At 43.5% G+C, this 18,396-nt stretch overlaps 1 protein-coding gene across 1 annotated transcript in view; it reads right to left on the bottom strand.

Moving 5' to 3' along the window:
- The window catches only part of TNFSF13B (TNF superfamily member 13b), an 85,288-nt gene extending 72,382 nt beyond the window's left edge, over positions 1–12,906 (bottom strand). Inside the window, exon 1 of the mRNA XM_073670419.1 lies at positions 12,319–12,906. Within this exon, the coding sequence (XP_073526520.1) occupies positions 12,319–12,798 (480 nt within the window). The 5' untranslated portion in view covers positions 12,799–12,906. The remainder of the gene's footprint in view (positions 1–12,318) is intronic.
- Between the last annotated feature and the right edge of the window lie 5,490 nt (positions 12,907–18,396).

Genomic DNA, 18,396 nt, shown 5'->3' with positions numbered 1-18,396 from the left:
ACCTCTACCCCATTCAGAACCTTTGGAGCATCATTAAAAGGAGTGTCTATGATGGCGGGAGGCAGTTCACATCTAAGCAACAACTCTGGGAGGGTATTCTGTCCTCATGCAAAACAATTGAAGCAGAAACCATCCAAAACCTGACAAATTCAATGGACGAGAGAGTTCAGAAGCTCCTTTCGAACAAGGGGTCCTATGTGAAAATGTAACATCACCTAGAATAAAGTTTTGAGTTGAAAACTGTTTGATTTCAGTTTCTAACAACCTGCTAATGCTTATAATTTCAAAAATGACCATTTTTTTGGTCTTTATTAAAATGAAAAGGTTGATCGAAAAGTTTGGGGGATCTAAGAGTGTGGCAACCCAGTAGTCATGATTACTTCGAATTCTGACAATATGAGGGTCATGCTGCAGGTAGTGCAGCAAGAAGGCACTTATGTGTCTTGCGCATCTCGGAGCCCCAAAATTATTTTCCGGGCTAGATGCAGCTAAAAATTATTTTTAATTTTAAATCTGGTGAAGCTTATTATAGATGGCCTAATAGGATCAGTGCTGCACACTGCTACAAAGCCCAAATTATTTTCCAGTCAATATACAGATAAACATGATTAGTAATTTGAAAGCTTAAAACGGTTGGTAGGGTGATTTTAACCATTCATCAAGCTTTTACTCTCCCCAGGATGACACAGGGGTAGAAAAGTCGTTTCGGATCCATGATTTGTTCATCTTTATGAACGTGAGTCTGTCTACATTATCAGTGGAGAGCCGCGTGCGCTTATCTGTCAGCACACCACCAGCAGCGCTGAACACACGTTCAGACAGAACGCTGGCTGCGGGGCATGACAAGATCTCCAAGGCGTAAGTGGCTAGCTCCGGCCATTTATCCAGATTGGAAGCCCAAAAAGAGCAAGGGTCCAGTGACACAGTCGTGGCTTCAATGTTTACTTGGAGATACTCCTGTACCATCGTCTCTAGGCGTTGACTATGTGTCAGACTTCTTGTCTCCTGTGGCCTTGCAAAGGATGGGCTAAAAAAGTGGTGAAATGATTCCGCAAAATTGATGTTACCAGCAGATACTGTGGTTCTGTTACGGTTTGAGTGCTGAACACTTGACGGTCCCACGGTTGGCAAGTTGGAACTGTGAGATTCACTACGTGCACCACTGGTATTTTGTGGAAAAGCACATGTAAGATTCTGCAACAGTCTCTGCTGATACTCCTGCATGCGTGCATCCCTTTCTATGGCAGGAATAATTTCTGCAAATTTACTTTTGTACCGGGGATCTAACAGTGTGGCAACCCAGTAGTCAGGATTATTTCTAATTCTCACAATTCGAGGGTCATGTTGCAGGTAGTGCAGCAAGAAGGCACTCATGTGTGTTGCGCATCCAGGAGCACCAAGTCCCTGTTGTGTTGGTGGCGAAGTAACAATCATGCTTCCTTCCTCTGTCCTCTCCCCCCAACCTCGCACAACAGAAATGTGATCAAGGTCTCCCTCATCTGATGAGTCTTCCATCAGTTCGTCCTCCACTTCTTCCTGGGCTCCTGCACCTTCCTCACTAGTTTGGCTGCTACCATGCGCCCTGGTAAAACCATCTCCCCCACCCTCACATGCCTGCCGCCTTGGTGCTGCCGACCGTCTGGACCTTGCAGATGTTAGCCCTTCCGCATACAACTCCTCCTCCTCTACTTCCTCCACCTCCTCTTGTGCCACCACCTGACTCCGAATTCTGTTTAACATGTGCTCCAGCATGTAAATCACCGGAATAGTCATGCTGATAATGGCATCGTCAGCACTAAACATCTTCGTCGCCATTTCAAAACTGTGCAGAAGGGTGCATAGGTTCCTGATCTGAGACCACTCCTCCAGCGTGATTTGCCCCACCTCTGAATCTCGTTGGCCCAGGCTATACGTCAGAACGTATTGCACCAGGGCTTGTCGGTGCTGCCACAGTCGCTGCAACATGTGCAGAGTTGAATTCCACCGGGTAGGCACATCGCATTTTAGCCGGTGAAGTGGCAGGCCCAACGACTTCTGTAGAGATGTAAGTCGCTGAGCTGCGGGATGCGAACGGCGGAAGTGAGCACACAGCGACCGTGCCCTCTGCAGAAGGCCATCTAGTCTGGGATAGTGGGCTAAAAATTGCTGGACAACCAGGTTCAACACGTGAGCCATACAAGGCACGTGTGTGACATTGCCCCGGCGAAGGGCCGCACCCAGGTTTGCAGCATTGTCGCACACGGCCTTCCCTGGTTTCAGGTCCAGTGGAGACAACCATTCATGAAATTGGTTCTCCAGAGCTGACCACAACTCCTCAGCTGTGTGACTCACATTTCCCAGACATTTCAATGTAAAAACCGCCTGATGACGTTGAGCCCTACTGCCAGCATAGTAAGGAGGTGTGCAGGATCCCTTCTGCGCAGTTAGAAAGCTTGTGGCATGACCAGACAGGCTTTGGGTGCAGGTGGAAGACCGAGAGGAGGTTGAGGAGGCAGAAGCAGTGGAGGAACTTTGACATAAAGAGGATTGACGCACAACTCGTGGGGATGGCAAGACTTGGACAGCAGCCCCTTGTCCTGCTGTCACCATAGTTACCCAGTGCCCAGTCAGCGACATGTAACGCCCCTGTCCATGCCTACTCGTCCAAGTGTCTGTGGTGAAATGCACCCTGTCACACACAGAGTTTCTCAAAGAAGCGGTGATGTTGTGTGCGACATGCTGGTGGAGCGCAGGCACACCTTTCTTTGAGAAGTAGTGCCGACTGGGCATCTGGTACTGGGGCACTGCGACGGACATAAGGTCTCGAAAATCCTCTGTGTCCACCAGGCGAAAAGGCAGCATTTCTGTAGCCAAGAGCTTGCAGATGGTGAAATTCAACCTCTTAGCTTTCTCATGGCTAGGAGGAAATGGTCTTTTACTTGTCCACATCTGAGGGACCGAGGGCTGGCTATTGTGCTTAGACGGGGTTGATAAGGGTGTCCCCGGCAAACTGCCGGTCTGTGAGGAAGATGCAGGCGGACATGTTAGGTTGCCTTGATCCAAAGGTGGTGCTATCGATGTCGGACAGCGCTCAACACCAGCTGGTGTTACCACCTCCAAAGAAAATGATGACCTGCCAATCACGCTGGCTGTTGCGGGTAAAGAGGTGGCAGGTCTGCGCCCCAAAACAGGTGTGACTGCTGTCCCCCCAGTCACAGAGGATGAAGAGGCCGCGGATGCACAAGATATGGCAGACGGTGATTGGCCCGGCCGGCTAGGCCGCATTGTAGCACACTGAGCTTCCCACTGCAACTTATGCTTCATGTCCATGTGCCGGTTCATGCATGAAGTACTCAAACTATGTATTTTTTGGCCTCTACTTAGCTTTTGCTGACAAATGTTACAGATAACACGAGTTGGGTCATCTTTATCGATCTGAAAAAATGCCCAGGCTATGCAAGGCTTAGCACCCATGCGACCTGAAGAGCCACCACGACTTGTGGTGAGAGGCAGAGTTGTGTTTGAGGATGCAGTTGTTGACGTGCTTCCAGTACTACGTCTCTGTCCAGGAAGGCGCAACCTGACCTCGTCGTCACTAGCATCTTCCTCCACCTCCTCTGCTGACCTCATCTCTTGGCTGACTGTGGGTTGACAGTAAGTGGGATCTCCGACCTCATCATCATCACCCTGTGCGTTATCACACCCGTCGTCCTCAGAGCCAACCTGTTCCTGCCCTGACAAAAAACTAAAGTTGTCGCTCCAATCAGGTATTTGAGTCTTATCATCGTCTTCCTCATTGTCTCCACCAACAGGAGTTACAGTTTGGGAATGAGGGTCTACATTATGGTCAGAACCTTCTGCGTCTGGTCCTGGATCCGACTCATAAAGATTCTGGGCATCAGTGCAGATCATTTCCTCGTCTGGATTCACAGAAGCGCTGGAGTCGACCTCTGATTCCCAGGCTATAGTATGAGTAAACAGCTCTGCAGACTCAACCATCTGTTCTACCTCATACTCAGACGGGCAGCTGGAGATTTGGGAGCTGTGAGGAAGCAAGTGCGATTTGGGTGACACCTTTGAGGACTGGAGTATTTGTGATGTTGAAGTTGATGTGGAGGAGAGCCCACTTAAAGGATCACTTGATATCCGTTGAAGCACCTGCTGTTTTTGTGCCTCATCTGGAATTTGTAGCGATTGGCGTGGCCGTAAGAAAGGGATCTTATCACATTGTCCGCTAAAAGAAGTAGACATTTTAGTTTGGCTGGAAGATGGTCTTTCTTCTGCACCTACCCCACGGACACAACCTTTTTTCCCCTTCCCAACACGCCTATTCCCCTTTCCACCAGCAGCAGGCCTTTTTCCACTCATTTTGGTGGTTAACTAATTCACAACTCTGGAGTTGTTTGCACAAAAAAACAATGGATGGTAACCGAGCAGAGCAGAGTGGCCAAACTGTGGTATTAGGCCAAAACTATTGGCTGGGCTAGATGCAGAAAAAAAATATTTTTAATTTGCAACCTGATGGAGGTCAGTATAGATGGACTAATAGAACAAGTCCCACACGCTGCTAGAAGCCCAAATATTTTTTCAGAGATAAATGAAGAAAAAAATTATTTTTAATTTGCAACCTGATGGAGGTCAGTATAGATGGACTAATAGACCAAGTCCCACACACTGCTAGAAGCCCAAATATTTTTTCAGAGCTAGATGCAGAAAAAAATTATTTTTAATTTGCAACCTGATGGAGGTCAGTATAGATGGACTAATAGACCAAGTCCCACACACTGCTAGAAGCCCAAACATTTTTTCAGAGCTAGATGCAGAAAAAAATTATTTTTAATTTGCAACCTGATGGAGGTCAGTATAGATGGACTAATAGACCAAGTCCCACACACTGCTAGAAGCCCAAATATTTTTTCAGAGCTAGATGCAGAAAAAAATTATTTTTAATTTGCAACCTGATGGAGGTCAGTATAGATGGACTAATAGACCAAGTCCCACACACCGCTAGAAGCCCAAATATTTTTTCAGAGCTAGATGCAGAAAAAAATTATATTCAGTTTGCAACCTGATGGAGGTCAGTATAGATGGACTAATAGAATGATGCTAATGCCCAAAAGATTTTACTTCACTAGGTGCAGTAAAAAAATTGGTATTCTATACACAGGTGGTATATCTTGCAACACAGATAGGCTACTCCACTGACTAACACACTCTGCAATAGGCCAAAAAGGATTAGCTTTGCTAGATTCAGCCAAATGCTGTGAAAAAAACTTGCACAGCACTGGCACAGACCTGCCTGGCAAAAACTGATAGGAACTGATGTAACCTAGTCCTGAAAAGGACTCCAATTACAATTAGTCTTTACTCCCACAATCTATCTATTTAAGAGCACAGACCTGCCTGATAAAAGTCGTAGGAAATGCTGTAACCTAGTCCTTAAAAGGACTGCAATCACAACTATTCCCTACTCCCAAGCTATCTGTATATTTGTGCGAAAATTGGCTTGAAATTAACAAGGTATAGCGCACACAGCAACAGCGGTGCCGTCTAACACGCAGCTGCAGCAGTGAGAAAATGGTGGCGACGGGGAAAATGGCTTGGTCTTATAGGGCAAGGACATGTGACATACACTGCCAATCACACATGCCCTTGCTTGTGTGAAAAAAAGCACTTCGCTCCGTGTGTGCGCTGCTGATAGGCTGACAGATTGCACCTCCCCACTGCAAATGCGGGAAAGAGAAAAAAAAATGGAGATCTTCATTGTTCCTGCAGAGATCCATCCCCTGCCCCTCCCCCCGCCCCGCTGTACACTCAAACTGCGTATTAACATTAATTTTCATCATTACTGAGAAAAAATCCAGTTATGATTTTGGTGCACGAACAGTTATCGAACATAACCTCGAACAGCCGAATTTTTCTCAAATTGTTCGTGTTCGCCGACCGGCTCGAACACCGCCCAAAACAGCTCGAATTTGAGATTGGCGAACAGTTCGAGTAGAACAACGCTCATCTCTATTACTGAGAAAAAATCCAGTTATGATTTTGGTGCACGAACAGTTATCGAACATAACCTCGAACAGCCGAATTTTTCTCAAATTGTTCGTGTTCGCCGAACGGCTCGAACACCGCCCAAAACAGCTCGAATTTGAGATTGGCGAACAGTTCGAGTAGAACAACGCTCATCTCTATCCACAACTCACAAGCAGTGTGAGGTTTATCACCTAAGCTTATGAGTTTCAGCACAGCCTGTTGCCGCTTGGTGGAGGCAGTACTGCAATGCTTCCAGCTTGTAACTGATGTGGTGATATCTGAGATGGAGGCTGAACATGAGGAGGAGGAGGAGGAGGATACACAGGAGCTGTACACTGTGGGGGCAACTCTGACTGACATAGGGCCCGCAATCCTCGGTGTGGGGAGGATGTGTTCCGTCCCAAGGTCCGACTGGGTCCCGGCTTCCACTATGTTTACCCAGTGTGCCGTCAGAGAGATGTACCGTCCCTGGCCACAAGCACTAGTCCACGTGTCCGTTGTCAGGTGGACTCTCCCAGTAACTGCGTTGTTGAGGGCACGGCAGATGCTTTGGGACACATGCTTGTGTAGTGCGGGGATGGCACACCGGGCAAAATAGTGTCGGCTGGGGACCGAGTACCGAGGGACGGCCACCGCTATAAGATTGCGGAAGGATTCCGTCTCCACCAGCCTAAAAGGCAGCATTTCCAACGCAAGCAGTTGTGAAATGTGCGAATTTAGGACTGTGGCCTGTGGGTCGTTAGCTGCGAATTTCCGCTTTCGTTCAAAGGTCTGGGATATGGACAATTGAACGCTGCGGTGGGACGTGGACGTGGACGTTGATGGTGTTTCTTGAGAAACTGCCATAACAAGTGAAGACTGAGAGGAGGGGGCATCTTTACAGACAGGGGATTGCCTTGCACACACAACAGGGGGTTCTATTGCACGCACAACAGTGGAAGAAGCAGTGGTGACACCCGCTGACACTGGTCGTGGACCCTGGGTTTCGCCCCACAAAGTCGGGTGCTTTGCTGCCATGTGCCTGATCATGCTGGTGGTGGTCAGGCTGGTAGTTTTGTCACCCCTGCTGATGCTGGCACGGCAGGTGGAACATATGGCCTTTTTGGGGTTATCAGCAGAGTCTTTAAAAAAATTCCAGACTCTGGAAGACCTACCGCTTGTACTGGCAACGTCCCTAGTGTTGGTGTTACGGGGAACGGTTGCCTGCCTTCTGTCTGCGGCCACCACACTGCTTCTTCCTGCCTGTTGGGGTACTCTGCCTCCCTCCCCCTGTGTGCTGCTGGCCTCACTCTGCATGTCCTCCTTCCACGTTGGGTCAGTTACTAGATCATCCACCACCTCCTCCTCTTCCACTTGCGCACCACGATCCTCCTCCTCACTTCCTGGCAATTGTGTCTCGTCATCGTCCACCTCTTGTGACAAATTGCTAACGTCGACTTCCTGTGGCCGTAGCTGTTCAAATATTTGGGCATCGCAACATGGAATCTCCTCTTCCACCACTTCAAGCGTATCAGGCGAGGGGCCCAAATATGGAAATGGACCAGTGAACAGCTCTTCAGAGTGTCCAAGTGTGGGATCACTTGCTGTCTGACGACACTCGGCATGGTGGTGGGAAGGAGCATCAGGGTGAGGAGGAGTATGCGGTCGAGACTCACGGCTACTAAGAGTTGACCGTGTGGAAGACAGACCGGAGGTGGTGGTGCCCAGGTAACTGGAAGTATTATCTGCTATCCAATTAATAACCTGTTCACACTGATCAGTTCTCAATACTGGTGTTGTTCTGTGCTTCCCTAGTAATTCGGTCAAGAAGTGGGAGCGAGAAGATGTGGCTGTTGGTTGTGGCACATTTTCACCTTGGACACGGCCCCGTCCTCTGCACGAACCATCACCAGAACGTCCGCCTCCATGTCCCTTGCCACGCGCCTTGCCCATTGTAAATGAAGTAAAATAGCTTACACTTGCACTATCAATGGAAAAAGGGTAATAAAGAGTAGATTAGAACCGTGGAAGAGGAAAACCACAGTTATTGTTTACTGGGGTATACCACACTTTTTTAAATAGAGATATTTGCGGCTGAACAGTGAGCGACACACTCAAACTGCTTTTTTTTTAGATACCAAAGGCCCAAAACTGGATAGTACAGCGATTTGACCCGTGGAACTGCGAAACCACACTGGGATGTCGGGCCTACAAAAGACTATTTTCAACAGATATATTTTTGTATCACAACAGTCAGGAGACACTACTGTTTTTCTTTACGGAAAAAACTACCAAAAGCTGAATAATACAGATTTTTTACCGTGGGATGGCAAAGCCACAGTTATTGTTTACTGGGGTATACCACACTTTTTTAAATAGAGATATTTGTGGCTGAACAGTGAGCGACACACTCAAACTGCTTTTTTTTTAGATACCAAAGGCCCAAAACTGGATAGTACAGCAATTTGACCCGTGGAACTGCGAAGCCACACTGGGATGTCGGGCCTACACAAGACTATTTTCAACAGATATATTTTTGTGTCACAACAGTCAGGAGACACTACTGTTTTTCTTTACGGAAAAAACTACCAAAAGCTGAATAATAGAGATTTTTTACCGTGGGATGGCAAAACCACAGTTATTGTTTACTGGGGTATACCACACTTTTTTAAATAGAGTTATTTGCGGCTGAACAGTGAGCGACACACTCAAACTGCTTTTTTTTTAGATACCAAAGGCCCAAAACTGGATAGTACAGCGATTTGACCCGTGGAACTGCAAAACCACACTGGGATGTCGGGCCTACACAAGACTATTTTCAACAGATATATTTTTGTGTCACAACAGTCAGGAGACACTATTGTTTTTCTTTACGGAAAAAACTACCAAAAGCTGAATAATAGAGATTTTTTACCGTGGGATGGCAAAACCACAGTTATTGTTTACTGGGGTATACCACACTTTTTTAAATAGAGATATTTGCGGCTGAACAGTGAGCGACACACTCAAGCTGCTTTTTTTTTTAGATACCAAAGGCCCAAAACAGGATAGTACAGCGATTTGACCCGTGGAACTGCGAAACCACACTGGGATGTCGGGCCTACACAAGACTATTTTCAACAGATATATTTTTGTGTCACAACAGTCAGAAGACACTACTGTTTTTCTTTACGGAAAATATACCAAAAGCTGAATAATAGAGATTTTTTACCGTGGGATGGCAAAACCACAGTTATTGTTTACTGGGGTATACCACACTTTTTTAAATAGAGATATTTGCGACTGAATAGTGAGCGACACACTCAAACTGTTTTTTTTTTTACATACAAATGGCCCAAAATGGATAATACAGAGGTTTGAACCGTGGAAGTGCAAAACAACACTTCTGTTTCTCTAGCCTACACCAGACTATTTTCAACAGTTATATTTGTGTCTGAAAAATCAGAGACACGCTTCTTTTGGGGGGGGAGGGGGGGCACACCAAAAGGTTAATAAGACGGGTATTTGTACAGTGTGAAGGAGGGGAAAAAAGGAGGATTTAGATGAAAAAAAAAGGATTTTTCCTGGCCCCCGACACCTGGTGCTAAGTCCAGCAATTTCAGCAACAGGAGCACACAGGACTGTAATGCAGCGTTTGCTGGTATAACCACTGTGTCTCCTATACAGCCTGCCTGCCTGGTATCTGGGATGGATATTAGTCCTGAAAAGGACTGTTTGTTTGTTCTGGCAGCCTTTACAGACCCTACACTAACTATTTCGCAGGTTATATCTCTCCCTAAATCAGCGGCGCTGTCCCTACACTGTCTAATCCGTTGCGACTGTGTCCAAGATGGCAGCGCCCGGTTTTAAATACTCGAGGTGACGCTGTGCGGCCAGCCAATCACTGTAATGCCCACAACCAACATGGCTGCAGCATTACAGTGACTGGCTGGCAATCCCTGCATGTTCATTGGCTCTGTAAAGAGCGCCAAACATGCAGGGCGGAGACCCGAGCTCCCGCCCGAGTAACCCGGAAATGCTCGGTGCTCGCCGAACATCCCGAGTAGCGTGATGCTCGCGCGAGTACCGAGCAGTGTCGAGCATGTTCGCTCAACACTAATCTTTATGTTTGAAGCCAGAAATGTGGCAAAAGGTAGAAAAGTTCAAGGGGGCCAAATACTTTCACAAGGCACTGTATATCGCAGAGAATAATATAATAAATGATAATCAGCACAGATTCATGAAAAATAGTTTGTGCCTAACCAACATGTTGGGGTTCTATGAGGAGGTAAATGCAAATCTGGATGTTGGTAATGTGGCTGATGTGATTTATCTGGACTTTGCAAAGGCATTTGACACTGTACCACATAATAGCCTGATACTGAGGCTACAGAAGCAAGGACTTGGGGGAACTATATGCAGATGGGTAAGGAATTGGCTAAATGATTGGAAACAAAGAGTCATCATAAATGGTACGTTCTCTAAAAGGGACATAGTCAGCAGTGGGGTGCCACAGGTATCTGTGCTAGAACCAATTCTTTTTAACTTCTTTATTAATGACCTTGGGGATGAGATTGCGAGTAAATGTCAGTCATTGCTGACTATGTAGGATATTAAAATCTGATCTTGACATCACGACATTGCAGAACGATCTGGATAAGATGATTGAATGGGCAAACACTTAGAAGATGAGGTTTAATGTAGATAAAGTAGAGTAATGCACCTAGAACAGAGTAATCCTATTGCTGCATACACATTAAATGGGATTATACTTGGGACTACAGAATAGGAGAAGGACTTGGGTATTCGGGTTACAAGTAAGCTGAGCAGCAGAACTCAATGTCAAGCAGCAGCAAAAGCAAACAAGATTTTAGGATAAAAAGAGAAATAAAATCCCGCGATCTCAACGTATTGTTACCCCTTTATAAATCACTGGTGAGGCCACATCTAGAATATGGGATCCAATTTTGCGCTCCACATTTTAAAAATGATATTCAGAAGTTAGAGTCAGTTCAAATGCGGGCAACTAGATTATTACAAGGGATGGAAGGCCTCTCATATGATGAGAGGTTGAAAAAGTTGAGCTTGTTTAGCTTAGAAAAACAATGCCTCAGAGGGGATTTACATTTATAAATATATGTTTGCTCAGTACAAATGACTAGCACATGACTTATTCCTTCCAAGACCATACTAAGGACCAGGGGGCACTCATTACGGGTGGAAGAAGGCAATTCCGGCACCTAAAGAGGAAAGCGTCAGTCACAGCACTCAGACTGTGGAATGCCTGACCACAAGAGGTAGTAATGGCAGACACTATAACAGCTTTCAAAAAAGGGCTGGATGATTTCCTCGATACACATAACATTGTGGGTTACAGTTAAATTAGACAAAATGTATAATTGGGGGAGGAAGGTTGAACTTGATGGATCTAGGTCTTTATTCAACCTACGTTACTATGTTACTATGATACTAATGGTTCTGGAAAAGAGCTATGACTCCTTGCCCCTCAAAAGAAATCCAGCGAATTCTGCACTCCCCAATCTAAATGCCTCTCCCTTCTGAGCATTTGCAGAACTTACATCACATTAACAGTGCTGAAGTCAATAACTGAGATCTGCCCAAGTTGGCAACACAAGCTGTTCAGAGCCGAGCTAATTTTATTGGCTGTAGCGCTGTCTGTAAGACGTCAGCTCTGCAGACAATAACAGACACAGGGAGTAAAGGCGGAGACTCTGTGATGGTGATTAAGAGCTGATTACTTTTTATATATATCCTTATAGCGGTCAGTTCTGTTTGTCTGAGATCTCCAAATTCTCTGCATATACATGAAATTAAAACATTCTGTCTTGTTACAGCCAATAATAAAGGAATCATGGGAGTTTACTACATACAGTCCTTATACTGAGTTCAATATAAAACAGCATCCAGTCAGCTCCCTCTAGTGGTGGCCACAGCTAGAATTTTATGTTTTCTATTGCAGCTCTGTATTAGAACAAAGCTTGACATATTTATCAGTAAACAATTGTAAACCTATTTATATTAAAAAACAAGTGGCATTCACTTTAATGGGGTCAGTCAGATAGAAAATTAAAGAAGCAGTGGTGTACATGTGGGACTATTACTCCAAACTTGGCACTCCAGAGCCTCATCCTCAGGATCATTGGGTGTTTCAGTGGATGGACCTTCAGCTATCAATAACTCATCACATATCCTAAGGATAGGTGAAAATTTGTTATGGTGGCCAACCCCCGTATGCCATCTCAAACTGTTATCTGTATAGCTTTTTGTTATGTTTTTCCTTGCCTTTGTATATTTACATATCATTTTCAAAAGCCAATACAAACTGACCTGTAGATCTTCACCCTCGGCTGGGAGAGTCTCACCACTTGCTTCATTGGGGCTGTTTTCTAGCATGGAGGTCGGAGATACTTGACTTCTGTCTAGTCTTCTGTATGATCTCAGCTCTGCTTGTAAGTTTGTGAGTTCTGTTTTCAAAGCACTGACATTATAAAGAAATACAGCTGTGAGGCAGGAGAAGAGAAGAATGATGAGAGGAAGACAGGCAGCTAATATAACTCCCTTTGGGTGATGATAGCAACAGTAGTAAATCCTTTTTTGCTCATCGATGGGTTGAAGATAATTTGTTGATGTGATTTCTGCTTCCTTTCTGAAGTTCTTCATGGAATATCTAAAGATTTTCTTATTTGGCTCCTTGTTATCCATGTTGTGCTTGAAACAGATGAGAAATATTCCAAAATCACATCTTACGCCAGGGTAGAGAGATGTGTCCAGAGGGATTCCACTTGCATTACAACTATAGTTTGTCATTTTATTGTATCTGATCTCTTTCCTGTTCCATTTTCACTTTACATTTGTAGCTTTGTATTTTGTGTTATGTGCGAATGCATTTCTATTTGTAATCGTCAGTAACTTCTTCTTTTTAGAAAGGAAGTAATATTTAATTAAATTTTGAGGAAGACCTGTATGCTATAATTTCTTTCTTTATTACTAATTGTAGGCTAGTCATTTACAAGAACAAAGCAATAGCTCCTTTAAAAAAATATTGCGTAAATACGGAAATAACATTAAAGCAGTTCCCCACTTGGGAAATTTTCTTTTGTTTCAAGGGTTTCCTTAAAATAAGGCAATCACAGGATGTCCACTAATGGGGTTCCCAGGCTTAAAAAAAGAAGATATATATAGTTATAGTAGCTCGATGTATAATAATGGATAAATGATCCCAAGTCATATCACATATAAGTATCAACTCCTATATAATATACAATAAAGGATGAATTCTGAAGTGTACAGGGCTATACTTTATGCTCAGTTTCAACCAAATGCAGCAAGGTTCATTGGATCCCGCTTCACAGTACATACTGTGAAAGCAACCCAGGAGGTTTTTTCAGGCAAAGAAGTGAAATATTCTGCAATGGGCGAGTCAATTGTCAGATCTGAACCCCATTGAGCAGCATTTCACATGCTTAAGACAAAACTGAAGGCAGAAAGACTCACAAACAAGCTGCAACTAAAATTAGCTGTAGTAAAGGCCTGGTAAAGCATCACAAAGGAGGAAACCCAGCCCTTAGTGACATCCATGGCTTCCAGACTTCAGGCAGTCATTGCCTGCAAAGAATTCTCGGCAAAGTACCAAAAATAAATATTTTATTTATGGAAAAGTTAATTTGTCCAATTTATTTTGAGTTGTTTTATTTTAAATGAAAAATAGCTGCATGCAGAGCCCAAATCACAAAAATTCAGTCACTGTCAAAATATTTCTGGATCTGTTTGTGCTGCCTTATGTAAGGGGTTCTCCCAAGGAAAAAGCAGACTTTTTAATGACTTTCCATGATAAAATATTCATTGAGGTCTGTCCTAGAAAATATTAAGAATCTCTCTCCCACCAAGCCCCTCTTCCCCCTTCTCCTATAGTATTTGTCAAAGGAGCAAGAGCTAACGCTCTAACCAGTTGCTTCTATGCAAATTAGGAGTGTACAGAAGAGGTGAAAAACTCTATTATCCAGGAATTACCATATGAATGTAGCCTCTAGTAGAAGAGGCTTGTGATAAAGACACCTGAACAGGGGCCAGAGATTGAAAGAAAGAGGATACCGCTCATTAAGTCTCAAAAGGAAATCCATGTCACTCTCCACAATAGCCAGGACATTCTCATTTACACATATGTACGATCTGCAGTCTCACAGGCACCGACATGAAATATGGAATATCGGAAGTTCTATACTTCTGATAATAATGGGACACATATTTTTAGCGGCAGGGTCAGCTAAGGAACAATATGCACATTTTTCTGGATCTGTGAGCCCTGCCGGTGAGCTGTGGCGCAAAAGTACCAAAATAACGGACAGCAGCCATGTCATGTCTGGTCTCTACAGAAAGATAAAATTCGCAATAAAAAAATATGATGTCACTTGCGAACTTCTGCGACCAAACAGTGAGAAGTTATTGCAGAAGTTAGAGCTTTTAATAAAACCATGAAGGGCGGAGACCAACCCACGTGAGGTCATCACAGGGGAGTGTGTGGGCAGGTCCCCCCTTCGGCATAAAAGATCCAGCTGAAGATTGATCTATACTTATGCCGGGAGGTATATATTTTATAAACAGGGGTCCTATTCGATAATGGTCCATTGGAGTGCCTCTCTTCCAGCTAAACTGAATCGTCTCTGCGATCTGTCTAGTAAGTTCTTCTGTTAAGCAGTAATCTTAATTGGGCTATCGTGAAGCTGGCAGTGATCATACGGGGGCATATACACATATTCCATGTGTTGGAATTTGGAGGTGTGTATGCCATATGCTCACTGCTCGCTTGCCGATAGCTACGTAGTGAGTAATCGGGATCATGTGTGCACGAATCCCTGACAAAGTGACAGCAGTGGTGGGATATTGTATGGTCCCGCTGGTGTCGTTCCTGACAAATTGGTGGCAGCAGTTGGATATTGTATGATCCTGCCGGTGATGTACCTGGTCAAAAGACAAAACCATCTTCTGCTAAATGAAACCAGTCATCTGATTCATGTTGCAAAACCCTTGGGCACCATGAATCAGAGCCTGGCTGTATGATTGCAGCCAGGTACACACTTTAACGATCCATAGACAAAAATAAAACTAGTCTGGTAACACTCTGGGTCGGCTTTTCCCAACACCACTACAGGTTATTGACAGGTCTCTCGTTATAGAAAAGACCTGTCAATCACCTGAAGTGGTGCTGGGAGAAGTCAGCTGGGGGCTCTTTAACACCTTAAAGGGAAACTCTCCCAAGCCATCTTTATGCGGGTCATCGGAACCTGAATAAAATGTTACCTTGATATCTGCGATTCGATGGCTTAGGAGGTTTAATTCTGCTGACAGGTTGCTTTTAAGTTTTAGCGCTTTTGTTTTTTTCTTCTCCTTCTTCCAAGAGCCATAACTTTTTTATATTTCCAACTATTTTTAAGTGGTAAAAAAGAATTCTGATATTTATAAAAATATAAAAATGCTTGCGTCACCATTTTCCAAGACCCATAAAGTTTTCATGTTGTGGTTGATAGAACTTGAGTCAGGGCTTGTTTTTTGCAGGGCAAACTGTTGTTTTTCCTTATACTCTTTTGAGGCTTATACAACGTTTTAATCTCTTCCTATTGCATTATTTTTAAAGTTGTGGAGACCAAAAATAACTAATTCTGACGTATTGATTTTTTTACTCTTTATTGTGTTGAGTAACATACCGATCAGGTTATTTAATTAAAAAAAATTAATATATTGGAGTTTTATGAACACAGCGATACCAAATATGCTTATTTTTAAAAAAAATTTAAGATGTTCTTTTTAAATGAAGGAACCGGGATGTGATTCAAATTTTTATATTTTTTTATTTTTTAAATATTTTTTAAAACCTTTTTTCCCACTTTTTACTGTATTCATCAGTCTCCTTAGGGGACTTGAATCTGCAATCATCCGATTGCTGTATTTTACACAGGAATGCTACTATATTGCTTATCTACACAAATCATGGTTTCCTATGAATGCCAACCAAAAGCCGGCGTTCATAGGGGTACCATCATGACAAGCACGGGGATCTCCCCTGGCTGTTATGGCAACCCATCAGCGTCTTGCGATCGCTTCATGGAAGTGCCGATGAGTGGTTAGAACAGCACAGCCCCAAGAAGAGTGATGTAAATGCTGCTGTTGAAGAGTGACTACTGCATTTAACAGGTTAGCAGCCGCTCCACTCACGGCTGTGACATTAATCTTTTCTATATACCCTCCCTCTTACCCAGGAAGTGGCATTAACCATAAGCCTAAGGGTTAATATCACTTCTGGGGGAAGAGGGAGGTTATGTATGGAGATTAGTTTTAGATATCTAATATGCCTGAAGGTTTTACCCCGAAACGCTGCATAGCTTGTTTGTCTTTTTTTTTTTTTATGATTAAATAAAATTTATTCTTTGAACACTGAAATGTGATCGACTTGAAGCAGTGAAGATTGCAAGGAAGATAATCACAGCCATCTTGACTAAGGAAGAGGAAAGGTGGAATAAGAAGGCTGTGCTCATCAAGCAGGAGAGTGCGTCTCCTCGGGGCTGCTGCGGGGGAAGGTCTCAGTTGGAGCTTACATGTGTTACCAGGATTAGGGGGGGCAAAGGTGGATTATAGCCCCCCACGTGAAGTAAGTGAAATGACATTGTACCTTTTGTGATACATATGCTCAGAAGTAGTGTCAGCTTGCGCTCCTTTTTGTCTTTTCTGTAACTGACAAATTGACAGGTGTCATTGTAACAAGATAAATAATGTAACTCCTTTCATTTGTCAGTAGTTTTAAGGTTATGGCTATCCGATGCATCGTGGGTTCAAGGAGATGGAATAGCCATATACAATGATTAGTTATGGCAGCACACTTAGGGACTGGTTCATCAGTTTGCCAAGAAATCTGGTGTAAAACTGTTTGTAATATTACATTTTTGCACAAAAATGTAGCAACACCAACTGCGACAACTTTTTGAAAAGTGGTTGAAACCTTTTCAGGAGGACGACCTAGCATGACCCGAGAAATTCATCATATATACCCTCAGTAGGGTGGTGTAAGTTATGAAACAAAAGTTCTGCAGTCTATAACTGGAGTACATTTCTGACTGAATGCATCAAATCCATTAAAAAGTGTATGCATATCCTACTCCAGAGCACCCCGGATGAAGACTGATGTAAAAAAAGTGATAGTTCTGATGAATCCACCCCTATGTGTCCGTAGGCCCAATATTACAGACCTGTACATTGCAGATCTGCAATATGGACATGTGCATGAGCCTACTATCTGTGGATGAGGCTTTAAAGTGCATTTTTATAAAGTCAATATTTTATTCTGAAATTGAAAGAAGAATGCAGTGGCGCTGGTAGGCGGTCTAATGGGCTTGCAGCAAATTAGGAAAACTACTTGTCAAAAGGTGCCAGTATTGGTACCATGAAATATATGGTAATGATAATTTGCGCTGCACTAAAAGAGGAAGGACCAGAGATATAGATGTGTTGTTTTAAAATTTACCATAAAAGAATTATGAGATAGGAGAGATGTGAATAAAAAACTCATCAAGTTATTAATTTAGATTAAAATATTATAAAAAGAGCATAAAACCAAAACGGTATAGTAACCGCAGATTCAGGGTCTTAAATAAAACCCAAATTTGTCCCAATCTTTATGGAATGGTTCGCTTTTGAGAGGCAGTGATCTTCCTCTATAAGGAGGAAATAGGGCAGGTTAGTTAATTGATAAACCTTTATGAGGAGGGTACTTCGATCTTAAAAGTCAAAGGGATTTACCTATTAGCTGCTAGTTCTGATATAGTTCGGTGACTGAGTCGTCCACATAAATTTATTGGAGTGCTGATTTGGATGGATTTAGGGTTAGTCTTTGGGTTAATCATACATTATTATATTAATGGTATTACTGTAATGATAAAAGAGAGCGTAGTTTACCTGCTCCTGGAGTAGACGTGGTAATCGTCGAAGATCGAAGTACCCTCCTCATAAAGGTTTATCAATTAACTAACCTGCCCTATTTTCTCCTTATAGGGGAAGATCACTGCCTCTCAAAAGCGAACCATTCCATAAAGATTGGGACAAATTTGGGTTTTATTTAAGACCCTGAATCTGCGGTTACTATACCATTTTGGTTTTATGCTCTTTTTATAATATTTTAATCTAAATTACTAAATTGATGAGTTTTTTATTCACATCTCTCCTATCTCATAATTATTTTATGGTAAATTTTAAAATGACACATTCATATCTCTGGTCCTCCTTCTTTTAGTGCAGAGCAAATTATCATTACTAAACATTAGTGTTGAGCCACCCCCATAGTGTTCGGGTTCGGTTCGGTTCGTCGAACACCGGGATGTTCGAGGAACTGTTCGTCGAACTGTTCGTCGAACACCTTAG

The sequence above is a fragment of the Phyllobates terribilis genome, unplaced genomic scaffold (genome assembly GCF_046119375.1).
Source record: "Phyllobates terribilis strain yellow unplaced genomic scaffold, ASM4611937v1 Scaffold_2__4_contigs__length_985480577, whole genome shotgun sequence".
Taxonomy (NCBI): domain Eukaryota; kingdom Metazoa; phylum Chordata; class Amphibia; order Anura; family Dendrobatidae; genus Phyllobates; species Phyllobates terribilis.
The sequence above is the reverse complement of the archived record's forward strand: the minus strand, read 5'-3'. Positions and strand labels throughout refer to the sequence as shown.